Below are 14204 nucleotides of genomic sequence, written 5' to 3' on the forward strand. Positions count from 1 at the left end.
CGACATGATGGCGGGATAATGGACCAAACCTCTGAACTGTAAGCCAGCCCCAGTGAGATGTTTTCCTTTATAAGAGTTGCTGTGGTCCTGGTGTCCCTTCACGGTGATAAAGAACCCTGACTAAGACAACAGTGAACAGCTAAACAGAAGCTTTCTAAAGGCTTCCTCGGGGTAGGATCTCTGCTTCATGTGCAGAAATGGCAGCAGGCTAAGATGGTGGATTTTCCACTCGGGGACACCAGAGAGACAGATATTTCTCAGAGTCCAGGTCTGGTCACCTGCAAATGGAAGATTGCCTAGGTGGGTCTTAACTTTCTAACAGGTAGTCTGTTAAAACTGGCAAGCCCGTCACTGCCTGGGAGCCTGATGCTGGTGAATTCAGAGGTGATGTGTCAATGTTGGGTGGAACAGGGAACAGGAAGGCAGAAAGGATACTGATGTAGTGGGTAGCTGTTCCAGCTTTGACCTGGAAGTACTACCCCCATTGAGGCTTCCAGTAACTGTCACGCCTACCTATGGCCTGCCCCTGAAGCAGGGTCGAGACAGGAGTCCTTAAGACCCGAGATCCGGATGTGCCTGCTCTCTTGGTTCCTGGTAATTTTGGATGTTGGATGTAGACCGAGCCGAGTTCTCCGGAGAACACCACTGGACTGCACCTCACTTCTCCCGGACCCTGTAACCTATCCCTTGTCCTTGTTGTAAGTAAAACCCCCCAAATAAACCTCCCCTTTAACTACATGGAGTTGCCTCAATGATGCCACCAATACACTGGACCCAGCTAGGAACCAAAACAGAATGGGACCTCCTCACTCTGACTTGTGGCAGACAACCCTAGCATGAAGACCCAGCTGGGATCTCATGAAGGTGATGGAGACTTGGAGCTGGAAGATCCTCAAATCCTCCCCTGGGCATCTGACCCCTCCTTCCTCCGTAAGCCTACCCCTGCAGGGTACAGCCTCACACCCCATGCCCACTTACCCTCTGCCCTTTGGCATACACGCCGTATCCCGTGACGTTGGCTCCGTTGGACAGCCCAGTGGGAGTCAGCGCAGGGGGCCTCCAGGAGACCTGAACCGTGGCGGCTGTGGCCCCAGCTTGGACGATGACATCTTGTGGTGGGGCCGGGGGGCCTGGAAGGAGAGAAGGGACAGATGCAGTCAGAGCATGGTCCTTGGGCCGTTCTTCACTTGCTCTGTCACACCTGGGAATGGAGCCATCTGTATGGTTGACAAGGAAGAGCGGAGAGGAAAGCAGGGGAGAGAACGCTAACAGGAAGCTGTAGATAGTGAAGGCAAGCATCCCGTTAGATGCCTAGGCATGCTGTGCTGCTCCCCAGACCTGGTGTTTATTATTCACCTGCATCCAGGAAGGGGCCCCCACTTTGTCTCTGAGACGCCTTCTCTTATGCTCCATTTAAATGGAGTTCCCTCTGCCACGGGACTTGGAAGCCAAGCAGCCTTAGATGGCTCCAGAGGAAAGATACCTCTGACACACTTCTCTTACTCCTTCTCCTCCGGGCTGTTACCCACTCTCTCTTCATCCTCATCATCAAACTCTAGAGACAGCAACCTTTGACCTCATACCACCCATCAGACCACTCTATGAAACTGGGGAAACTCACATCAGAAGAGTGCAGTCTGACCCAGATATTGCAAGGGTCTAGACTGGTGACACCACATGAGCCATGCTCATTGGGTCTTAAGGGGAAAAAAATGTGTCTACAGCCACTAACTCAGGTAATAGGTAAGTACTGGCCAAGTCTCCAAGCCATTCCAGTGGCTGTAAGGTATAGTCCATCTTCCCTCAGAACACCAGGGATATAACATATTTTACTCCAGACTTGGGGTAGAATTTCCCAACTCTTCTTGACTGAGAGTCCAGATGGCTCTATTTTGGAAGGAATGTACTTATGAGCTCAAGAGGAAAACCATTTCTGTCACAGACCTGGCCAAGGCATCCCAGAAGAGGGTACCACTCATTGGGGAATGTCCACATGCCGGCCATCCTATGCACTTTGCATGCTTTGTATTACTTGGCCCTCGCCAGCGTCCTGGGACTTCTCCACATCATTTCATAATGATATTATAAATGATGTCTCCAACATCATTTTGTAAATGAAGAAACTAAGGCTCAGAAGAGTCATTCTGCTGTTCAGTGTTAGAAGCTGGATCCTTCACTCCAGCGTGTACCTGTGGCCTGCTGGCACAGGTCTATATTATTCTATTGTTACAAAGGTCTCGGAAACTCAGCCTGGATCAGAGTCCATTTTTCCCTGGTGGTTCAGTATGACCTTTGTCTAAGGAAGAGGTGTTCAGAATGAGCTTGAAAGGTCAAAGCCCTCCTCTGAGAAGCACTCTGAAGATGACGGCAGGAGGGACAGCTGACTCTCCACAGAGACAATGACAGGTCACCCGAAGGTGAAACAAATCACCCAGAACTTGATTCCATCAGAAAATATATTTGAACAAGGGAGCAAATAGTGAGCTATCTTACATAAACAAAAGCCATAAGGAATCCTAAAGGAAACTCATCGGGGTTAAGAGGAGGTGAGAACAGGTGGAAACTTGGGCTGCAGAGAGGGAGACTAAAGTATAATGCCAGTGGCAGTTACATTAGGAAATAAAAAAGGACATTTTCTAAAATCCTTCAAAGAAAGCATCATTTGGATGAAGAGAAGAGGCAATGTATTGGGGGGCCGTGAAGTGTCACGAGCTGTCTGAGTGAAGAAATTGGTTCTGGAAGTGGGGTTGCCCCCCACGATCTCGGATCCCAGCATGTTTGGCTGAAGACCTTAAAATCCCCCATGTGGATCAGGCTGGCCCTGGCTCTGTAACAGGGAGGAGAGAGAAAAACTGAAAATAGCCAAGGGATCAAGGGCACTGTGCCTTGTGAACAGGTGGAAGATGAGCCATTTCCAGCAACATATACTGTTTATTCCACAGTATAAAAACATCTGAGGGGAGAGAGAGAGGCCAGGGGTGGGGCTCAAACACAGAGAGAAAACTCAACCTGGAACTCTAGCTAGCTGCCTCAGTTTCCCCAGTTGATTTCTGCTGGACGCTTGCAAGCCCTTGGTTTGAAGAACTTAACCTTTTTCTTCCCTCAGTCTGGCTTCTCCAGGTTTCTTGGCTGGATATTCTAAGTGTCCAGTCTGATGGTGTATTTCTACCTGTCTGGGTTTCTCTCTATCCGCCGGCTATCTACTTAACAAACTCATTCAAAATCGAACGTGCAGCTCTGGTGATTATTCTGCAGACTGTATAGAACAGGCGTTTAAACGCAGCATGTGTGAAGGTAGAGCATACAGAAACAAAAATCAAAAGAGGACAAAAAGAATTATGCTGTAATTTAAGGCAATTTATAGTATGTTGTATATATGTGTATAAAAATTAATCTCTAAAAAGTAATATCGTGTGTTATTCCCTCCCTCCAAAAGTCAATTGTAGAAAGAGAATAAAGTATAAAAAATAGTCAACCTGTGTCTGGAAACACTGTGGTATGTGTGTGTGTGGGGGGGGCGTGGCTGGGGTAGATTTGATCAGAACATATTGTGCATATTTATGAAGGACCAAATACTAAACATGTTTTAAAAAATAGTTAACTCAAAAGAAAGCAGGAAGAGGTTAGCAACGATGTAAAGAGCAGACAGGACAGGTGCAGAAGAGCAGAAATGTGGACTTAAGTCTTATCAATGATGACAAATAAAACAGAGAGACATTCTGGTTAAAAAGCAGAGTTTATCAGGCAATGCCAACTCAAAGATCCTACGGCATGTTACTCATAAGAGACAGGCTTAAAATATAAGGATTCAGAGAATTTGAAAGTAAATGTTGGAAAAGAGGATGTGTAGATTCTAGCTTAAGAAAGCTAATAACCACATGAGCATCAGACAAAATAGACCTAAAGACAGTCAGAGACAGGAGGGGTTATTGAGAAAATGTCATTGGGGCGACCTCACACTTTCAAATACGTATGCAACTAATAAATAAACCCCAAAATACCTAAAGCAAAAACCAAAGTGAAAAACAATTACTGTCTATAACTGATAGTCAAATAAAACCCAGTGAGAACATGAAGCACTGAAAAAGGCCTTTTATGTGACCATGATCAGTGTTCTCCAGAAGCCCAGTACACATATTGCTTTGAAATATACCAGGAATATTGACCAGGGCAGACAATATCTATATAGCAGATTTCATTGCCGCAGGACTCACACAAGAAACTGTGCCCAACCCTGAAACAATTAAATTGGAAACCAATAATAGTAGCGTGTTTTCTCTTTTAACCATCAAATATTTGGAAATTAACTAGCCTATTCATAAGTAGAGTTATGAAGATTCTACCTGGGTAACAGGTATGTTTCACTTAACAACAGTGAAAGAGAACATGTTGAAAGTTGTGGATACATAACAAACAGGTTTGTGTGTCTAAATATTTATATTAGAAAACAACAGTTTCCAGTTATTTATCTCAATCTCATCTCAAAAACATGAGCCAAAACAGAAGAGCAAGGTAAAGCCCAAAATCAAGAGAAGGACCATGTGATAGAAGGCCATGAAAAACAGAACTCAGCCAAGCCAAAAGCTTCAGCTTGGAATCTACCAATGACGTAACAAACACATTGCAATTCCCATCACAAAGGTGAGACAGCATACATTTCCAACAGGAATTCAAAAGGAGACATGACTATGGATCCAAAGGTTGTAGGACAATATAGCTGAGCATGGTGTTGCCCACCTTTAATCCCAGCACTGGAGAAGCAGAGGTGGGGGATCTCCTAAGAATTCCAGGCCAGCTGGTGCTATTGAGTGAGACTCTGGAGGGAAATTCCTTGAATGCCCACACTTAGCCCACCAGGCCTCAACTCTACACAAAGAACTACAGGTAACTCAAGAACACTGAGAGCGGGAGAAATAGTCTCCCCAGTGACGAGCACACCAATTGGTTATCCAATGCCAAATGGTTGGCCCTGAAAACATACATACAAGTAACATTATACAGACTGGGCAGGTCATATTTAGGATGTGTGTGTGTGTGTGTATGCACATATATATGCATATACATGTCTCTGTGTGTGTATAACATGTAACATGTAATAGCAATTAATGGAGAATAGAGTCTACGGATTTGAAAAAGAGCAGGGAGGGATATGTGGGATGGTTTGAAGTCAGGAAAGGGAGGGGAGGGATGATGTAATTATATCATAAACTTAAAGAAAAAGATATACTTAACCCCAACTGACATATGAGAAGATGCAAAAGCTAAATAATCCTGCATCTTTTAACTCCCTTAAACCTGAAACTTGCAACAGTCCTTTGAAGAAAACAATGGGTCTGTGTGGCTTCCACTACATCTATCTAATGTTAGCGGGAGATAATGGTGATGCCACACAAAAACTGCATAGGCACTTGCAGGTGACTCATGGTCACCACATGACCCCAGCAGAGGCCTGGTACCCAAACCAAAGGACATTACAAGAAAACTGTACATGAATATCCTTTGTGAACATGGATAGGGAAATCCCCAATGAGGCTGGAGAGATGGCTCAGTGGTTAAGAGCACCTGCTGCTCTTCCAGAGGACCTGGGTCCAGTCCCCAGTATCTCATCAGGTGGTTCTCAATCACCTGAACTACCGGCTTCCTCAGATCTGATGCCCTCTTCTAGCATCCTTGGATAATTGCACACACATGGCTCACACACCTGTGGTGATATTTTACTCGTGCTCTAACAAATAAAGCCTGCCTGGGGATTGGAGGACAAAGCCAGCCACTATATTAAACATAGAAGTCAGGCAGTGGTAGCACACACCTATAATCCTGGCATTCGAGAGGCAGAGATCCATCTGGATCTCTGTGAGTTCAAGGCCACACTGGCAACAGAGCCAGGCGTGGTGGTACATGCCTTTAATCCCAGTACTAGTTAACCATAGAGGTCTGGAGGTCTGTACAGACAGACAGGAAGTGATAGAACTGGGCAGAAAGAGGAAAGTGATATAGCTGGATGGAGAGAGGAAGTAAGATGGCAGGGCACAGAAAGGTATATAAGGTGGGAGTATACAGGAAGTAGCTCTCTCCTGGGCTGAGGATTTCCTAGCAGTAAGATCTTGTGGCTGGCTTGTTCTAGCCCTCTGATCTTTTAGCTTTCACCCCAATATCTGGCTCTGGGTTTTTTATTAATAAGAACTTTTAATATTTGTGTTACCCATACAAACACACATGTTTACCCCCCACACACACACACACACATACTCATAATTGAAAATAAAACAAGCCATTTAAAAACAAGGCTCATTCACCCATAAACACCAAGTGGAACCCTGGAAGTGTGAAGTTATTTAATATTTAAAAGTAGCATAATCACCACATTAACTGAATAAAGAACAATCATGACTTGATAGATGGAGAGATTATCAAGACTGAAAACTTAATTCAATCTTGCTAGAACTCTGGGCACACTGGGGAGAGAAAGGAAGTATCTAACCCTGGTGAAGAGCAGTGTTCTAGTTTCCTTTCTGTGGTTGTGATAAAACATTGACAATAAAAACAACTTGGGTTAGGAAAGGGTTTATTTGGCTTATATTTCTAGGTCACATCTCATCACTGATGGAATTCATGGCAGGAACTCAAGCAGGAAGTTGATGCAGAAGCCATGGGGGAACATTGATTACTGGCTGGCTCTTTGTCTCACACTCATCTAGTTCTCCTACACAGGCTATGGCTACCTGCCTAGGGAATGGTGCCTCCTACAGTGGGTGAGGCCCTCTTACATCAATTAACAACCAAGACAATCTCCCACAGACACCCCCATAGACCAGCCTGGTCTAAGCAATTCCTCAAGGCTCTCTTCCCACATGATTCTAGGCTGTGTCAAGTTGACAGTTAAAGGTGGCTAGAACATATAGTTACAGAGTTCCTGCAACCAATGGCCAACAATAAACAATTCTGCAGTTTTCATTTATCACAGCCAGAAGCCAGCAACAAGGCAATCAATGGTGATTGGCAGGCACCATGAACCAGTGGCAAGGCTTTTTTAGATCAGAACTCTGTTGCAAGTAAAGGACTCATAGCTGCATGGGAAGATAACTGGAACATTCTCCTCTCTTACCAAGCATTCCCTTTAATTGGTACTCATTTCACCCTTAATTCCAGAACATCCCTCCTAGGCAGGTTGCAAAAACAGGTCCAGGGTAACAGGGCCAATGAGCACTTCTTGACATCATCCCTTAACCAGGGACCTGTACATGGGTGGGACCAAGTTTTTATGACATATTTTGGCTTCTTTCTGGTCTTCCTTCTGAAGACAGTCACAACTAGTTGACGGGACACCATCTAGTCTTTTATTCTTCTCTTGGACATACAAACACCCTCAAGTGCATCTATGCACGTGTGTGCCCTGCACTTGTGTGGGCTGCCTTTGCCTCAGAAACCTACCAGGATGCACACAGCAGCCACCAATATCACAAACACTCCAGGAGCCTGAGGCAGCAGCTCACTAACACAAGAGCGCATGGTCTTGTCTGGAGACCTCCAGAAGCCCGATGTGCCCTGTCCCCAAGAGTCTTGGAGGGGGTGAAAGGTGGCACACTCTCTCCCAGTTACAGCCAAGAAGGCAGAGGAGAGAGACAGGTTTGTCCTGTGGCCACTTCAACAGACTGCTTCATCTTTTGTATGGTCCATCGGCAAGGATTTATTTATAACCAAAACCAAGAAAGAAGGGACCGGATCAGAAGCATGGGCTCTTCAACTCAGGATTCCCCTTGCGTTGCTGCAGGAGGTATGAGGTGTAGGGTGTGGCTTTCCAGTCCCAGAGGTGGCCTCATTCCCCTCCTGTCTTTTACAGGACAGCTCCCGACAGATCAAGTGCCAAGGGCCCATCCCCAAATGCTATCCAAGAGTCAACTCTAAACCCATGAACGGCATCCATGCTCTGAATTTCCCAAGGGACTTGGGTGTCTTCAAGGATAACACAGACTCCTAAGGTCACCTCCTCTTACCTTTCCCTACCCATGCAGGGTGAGCCCTAGCATCCTTTCCTTATAGACCCCCATGAGGACATAGCTCACCTGCAGGCAGCGTGGAGAACTCCACACAGGCCTCCTTCTTCTCCCTCTGCTCCAGCGGTAGCTGCCAGGGCATCTGGTGGGGCTGGGCCAAGACCTTCACCTTGTAAGCCATATTAGGCCTGAGGTTGAAGAACTGGTACTTGTACCTGGCTGCCTTCACGATGTCCAGTTCCTCCTCATTGAGGAAGATGACATGGCTGTAGTTACTGTTGGTGGGCAGCCAGGAGAGCTGGGCCGAGATCTGTGTGATGTTGTCCACACGCAGCTGGGATGGGGCCACTACTACATCCTTGCCCACCAGCAGCGTGCACTGCAGTTCATCCGAGTTGCCCCGGCTCGTGACGCACTGCACGGAGATGCGGTAGGTGCAGGCGGATGTGTTAAGTTTCTCGATTAGCGCCTTGGTTCTCCTCCCCAGGGGGAGGCTCATGCGTGTCTCCTTGTCGACCAGCACGTTGTAACTGCTCACGGTGCCCCAGCCAGGCGGCACAGCGGGGGGCTCCCAGCCCACGATGACACTTTTGGCAAGCTGTTTGATAAGGGTGATTTTCCTAGGGTAAGGCACAATGTCTTCTCCGATGTCGTCGATGTTCATGTCCAGAGTCCCCTCACCATTGTCAGTGATGCCTGAGTCCACATGAGTTGGGGAGGGAAGGTGAAGGATGCTGTCACGATCCAGGCTGATGCCAGAATGGTTGAGAAAGTTCTGGTCCTGCTCACTCCCCAGAGTACCAGCCAAGCGGGACTCATTGTCCTGGATAAAATCCACAAAGTTGGAGGGCACTAAGCCCCTCTGCCCATCCAGCAGCTCCCCTGTTGGATACAAGAACAGAGGTTACTCACCATTCCCATGACCCGAGGTCCCATAGCACTGGCACATAGCAAGACATCTTAGGAGTTCACATACCCGTTCCCTCCATACCCTCTGTCTGCAATAACCCCATCCATCACCAAGTTTGATTTCCTCGATCAGCCCTATGAGAATCTGGATATGCACACCAAAAACACACTGGTAACAATGGGGATTAAAAGTTCATGTTGACTGGATGCCCAGCACTGGAAACCCCCAGAACACAATTGGTGCTCAATAAATGTCAAGATAAACAAAACTGTCAAATCCATGGCTTTTGGAGATTAACAAATGTCTATCGTTTGTTGATCATATAATCATGTAACTAGGGATTTAAAGGTGGCTCCTTACTGGGTAAATCACCAGACCACTTATGTTCCTAACATCCACCTGATGGGAAATGAAAACACTGGATTGGTTGTCTAAGAGTCAGAGATAAGCAGAGTTGTCATTGAGTTGTGTGGTATAAGAAAATGCTATACAGGTTGCTTTTATTGCAGTGGGTGGCCTTTATTATTCTGGGAGGCAGATGAATTCTCTCTCTCTCTCTCTCTCTCTCTCTCTCTCTCTCTCTCTCTCCCTCCCTCCCTCCCCTCCCTCTCTCTCTCTCTCTCTCTCTCTCTCTCTCTCTCTCTCTCTCTCTCTCTCTCTCTGTGTGTGTGTGTGTGTGTGTGTGTGTGTGTGTGTGCATGCGATCATGCATGCTCTTGGATTAATGGGGCTCAAATGGATACTAGCAGCAGAACTTGCCAAAAGAGACCATGCATGTAGAGGTGCTGGGGACTACACACACACACACACACACACATACACACACACACACACACACACACACACACACACACACACACACGACCCTTTGTCACAGCACACCTCCCAAGTGAAGCCAGGTGACCCCAGGAGGCTGAAGCACCATGACCATTGGATTTTTTTCCTACCTGGATCCCCCTGCCTTGGAGGATCTGTGACATGGCATACAGAGGGCAAATTAGGATTTGTGTTCTGTTCCGAACCTCTACTTGGGGTATGGGTCCTGAGGCAGTCAATCCTTTGCACTGAATACAGTCTGGCACATGGAAGTGATGATGGCAATGGTGTTGGTAACAATAATGATGGAGGTGATGGTGGTAATAATGATAGTATGGTAGTGATAATTAGATGGTAATGTTGTTGATGATGATAATGGTGGTGTTGGTAATGATGATAATAATGATAGTGGTGGTAATGATAATGTAATCATCATGATGATGATGATGGTGGTGATTACAATGATGGTGATTGATAATGGTGATGATGGTGCTTATGATAGTGGTGATGGTGATGCTGATGGAAACCATGATGATGGCGGTACTGGAGATGGAGGTGATAAGGGTAATGATGGTGGTGATGGTAGGGTTGATGATGACAGTATCTAACATTTCCTGAGCAATGGCTATGTACAAGGCTACGCTCCAAGCACTTCCTAGCACCCAATCCATCTTCCCAGACAGAGAAAAGTGAGAATCATTGCTATCACCATCCTGCAATGGGAAAGCCTGGGGCACAGAGGAGAGAAGCAAGTCCCACTGTCACACAGACCATAAAAGCCTGAGTTGGGGACCCCTTTGAGTGAGGCCCTTGGAGCCTTTAGGTAGGTACAGTGCAGGATGGGAAAGTTTCAGGGACGTCAACCAGGTCATCTGGCAGTGGAGCTGGGCACTCTGTTGGCCCTAAGGTGAGACCTGCTGGAGCTGTACATTCAGGGAAAGGCCTGCCCACTCACTTGGCCTCAGCTTATGATGTCACAGGAGCGATGCAAACTCCCATAAGCAGACATCCAGAAAGTGAGCCCCAGAACTCCATAAGCAGACATCCAGAAAGTGAGCCCCAGAGCTCCATAAGCAGACATCCAGAAAGTGAGCCCCAGAACTCCCATATACTCTGAGAAGCAACCCAAGCTCATGCAAGAGAAAACTAGCTCGACGAATGTCCCTCCTGCTCAGGAGACTAGGACAAGACCAGGCTTCCCCACAGTGCAGAAGGGCCAGGGGATGGATAGCTCCCAGCTAGAATCAGAAAGTAGGGTCTGGAGAGATGGCTCAGTGCTTAAGAGCATGGGCTGCTTGTCCAGGGGACCTGGGTTCAATTCCTAACACCCACACCATGACTCACCACCATCAGTAACTCTAGTTTTAGGGGATCTGATGCCCTCTTCAGGCCTCCACAGGTACTACACACATGTGGTGCACAGACATGTGCAGGCAAAATACCCATACGCATAAAATTAAAATAAAATAAAACCAGAAAGCTGATTGTGGGCAGTAGCACTGTTAAAAGACAACAAAACCTAGGCCTTCTGGGTTGACAGAGCCCTGTTCCTTTCTGTAAATTCTAGGGGTACATAGAATGGCAAGGTGATGTCAAGATATAAGGCTGGACCCCTGAGCTAACAAGAGTCTTGAGGCCCCTGATAATGGGAAAGTCACACTCAGTGAGGTCACATGATGGCTCCACCATAGAGGACACAGATGGGCACTTTGGGGACACAGTGGCCCTTAGTGTCCACCCGTCTCATCCTCAGACTATGGAAAAGATCTTTAAAAAAAAAATAAGTTCATCTGTATAGAGCATGCACTGAGTCTACAGCCTGATTGCCATGGGCAGGTATATTCATTGTGTGTGTGTTAGAAGCCATCTAGGAAGAAGTCCCAGTGCACAGGAGGAGGCACCCAGGCTATGTGCAAACACCTCATGATTCTAAAAGGGACTCAAGCATCCTTGATATTGAGTGGGGACCTGTTCCCCATGGATAATGAGAGGTCACTGTAAGCATCTATCAGCATGTCAGCATGCAGCTGCCCAGGAGCTCCGCCAAGATGAACACTCAAGGCTCCCAAGTGCCAGCCATCTATTACCATTAACACTTGGAAAGCCAGCTCCACTGTCCTGGCAATCATCACAGAGGAAGACTGGGACCTCCGGGGATAGAGAGGGACAGAACAGAGAGCTAGCAGCCAGGAACATGTGGGAACCTGGCATATCTCCCAGGGCCCGGGCAGGCTGGTCTTCTGCCTGGAACGAGCCAGTGCCCACCAACCGCAGTGCATCCACAGACCTTCATAGAACCCATCCTCATCCATGTCCCCATAGACGTAGAGGTACTTTCCCGCCGTGAGAGGCAGCTCAGCTTCCGGGTTCTCATTGGGCCCATCAAAGGGGTTGTAACTGCAGGAAGAAACAGTCTGCATGTTAGTGGCCCTGGCCATGGTCTGCCAACATGTGGCCCCTCACACCTGTTTCATCTCAAATGGCGCCACAACTCACATTAGTGAGATCCTGTGTCTCCTTTCAAGCCGCCTCTGGCTAGCTCACACCAATGGTTAAAGGTAATTCTGAAGCCACTGAGAGCACTTTGAATCCAAGGCCATTTTGTCTAGACATCTCGTTCCCATTTGTCTCTTTCATCAGAACTATGCATTTCCAAATTAATGAGTTACCATGAACAAAATGAATGTTGTTGCTTTTATTTTGTTGTTGTTGTTTTGGTTTTGGTTTTTTGTCTTTTCGAGACAAGGTTTCTCTGTGTAGCTTTGCGTCTTACCTGGAACTCACTCTGTAGCCCAGGTTGGCCTCGTACTCACAGAGATCCGCCTGGCTCTGCCTCCCGAGTGCTGGGATTAAAGGCGTGCGCCGCCACCGCCCGGCTGCTTTTATTTTTTATGATTTATTTCTTTTGTGTGTCTATGTGCACGTGTGTGTGCAGTGTCTGTGGAAGCCAGAAGAGGGCACTGGATCCCTTTGAGCTGGAGTTACAGGCAATTGTGAGCTGCCTGATGTGGGTGCTTGGAATTGAACCTGCGTCCTCTGGAAGGGTATCGAGTGCTCTTTACAGCTGAGCCATCTCTCCAGCCCAATTATGTTGCCTCTAAATAGGTTTTAACTAACTGAGGTAGAACAGCATTATACACACTACTTACCTTTTTTTTTTTCACCTTACAATGTGGGATACTGTATTTCTACCTCACGAAGTCTGCCATTGCCTTTTTAGTTTAAGTATAGCATTCCAATGTTGAGGTCTCCAAACTTTATGGAACGGCTTTTCTAATGTCAGATTAGACACTGCTTCTAACTCCTGACTAATAAATGTATTCAGCGTCCCATCAAATGTCCTTATGGCATATCTTCCCACACTTTCACAAAGAAAAAAATTCTAGAAACTATATTTGTTTGATCAACGGCATGCTCCACTGAGTTCTTCTAAGATACGATGCCTGAGATTTCAGTAAGATAATGGAAGGTGGGGATTGGGAGGCGTCAGTGGAGGCTCTGGGTGTGGTCTCCCCTGTGACATTCTGTTTGCCACCTGTCGTGGGTTGAATGGTGTCTGCCCCCCATAAAGATCTGTCACAAGTCTCAGCTCCACCCTTTCTGTGAATGTGGCCTCATTTGCCAAGAGGTCCCTGTACATGGTACCCAGGTGAGGGGATATCACGTTGGCCAGGGTGGACATTAATGTATGAGACATGGGAACACATGTAGAAGAGAAGCCATAGGAAGGTGGGGATAGAGACTAGAGAGACATGGCAACAAGTCAAGGACAGTGGGGCTACCGGAACCTGAGAAGGACCCAAGACCCTCGCCCAGGCTATGGGGCACCTTAATTCAGCTGCTGACCTCTGGAGCTGTGAGGGAGCAAGCCCCTGGGTGCTCAGCTTGAGACACCGAATCACAGCAGCTCTGGGGAGCCAAGTATGGTCTCATCCTGGGCACTCACTGCCTCTCACCTGCCTCTCCTGCCCCAGCATTCAGGGTGGGGGTGGGGTGTTACATCTCTACCTGTATCGGGCGACACACAGGTGCACTTTCCCCGAGCTGCTTTGCTTGGAGTTGTTAGAGTTCCGGTCATTGTCCATCTGTGAGGGCAGTGATTGTGGTTTACAGTTAGTGAGACTAAAAGGCTGCATGTCCTCACCACACACACACACACACACACACACACACACACACACACACACACACACACACACAGTGACACGACACCTTCCATGGTGACATTCAGGAAATCTGCCTGCAGCCTCACTGGGGCTCATTGGGAAAGTAGCCCAGTGTATGAAACTTGCATGAAATGGGAACCACCTCCACAGACCTTTGCTGGAATCCTAGCCTGAACATCAGCAGACTTGGGTGAACCCCCCAGACTGTAGCCTAAGATACTTGAGTGTCATGCCAAGTAGCTTGTAGAAGACAGGTTGTGGGGGGGGGCCTGCCCCCACTCCCCCCTCCAGGGCACTCTTGAGCAGAGAGAAGTGAGA

At 47.3% G+C, this 14204-nt stretch overlaps 1 protein-coding gene across 8 annotated transcripts in view; it reads right to left on the reverse strand.

The window, feature by feature from the left end:
* Positions 1–14204, reverse strand: part of Rimbp2 (RIMS binding protein 2) — a 194409-nt gene that overhangs the window by 32268 nt on the left and 147937 nt on the right. For all 8 annotated transcript variants that reach the window (XM_016002820.3, XM_016002799.2, XM_016002804.3 and 5 more), the window contains exons 9-12: positions 13729–13805; positions 12008–12117; positions 8064–8876; positions 979–1130 (exon numbers count right to left, since the gene is read on the reverse strand). In XM_016002820.3, the coding sequence (XP_015858306.1) occupies positions 979–1130; positions 8064–8876; positions 12008–12117; positions 13729–13805 (1152 nt within the window). The remainder of the gene's footprint in view (positions 1–978; positions 1131–8063; positions 8877–12007; positions 12118–13728; positions 13806–14204) is intronic.

Source organism: Peromyscus maniculatus, chromosome 23 (genome assembly GCF_049852395.1).
Source record: "Peromyscus maniculatus bairdii isolate BWxNUB_F1_BW_parent chromosome 23, HU_Pman_BW_mat_3.1, whole genome shotgun sequence".
NCBI lineage: Eukaryota > Metazoa > Chordata > Mammalia > Rodentia > Cricetidae > Peromyscus > Peromyscus maniculatus.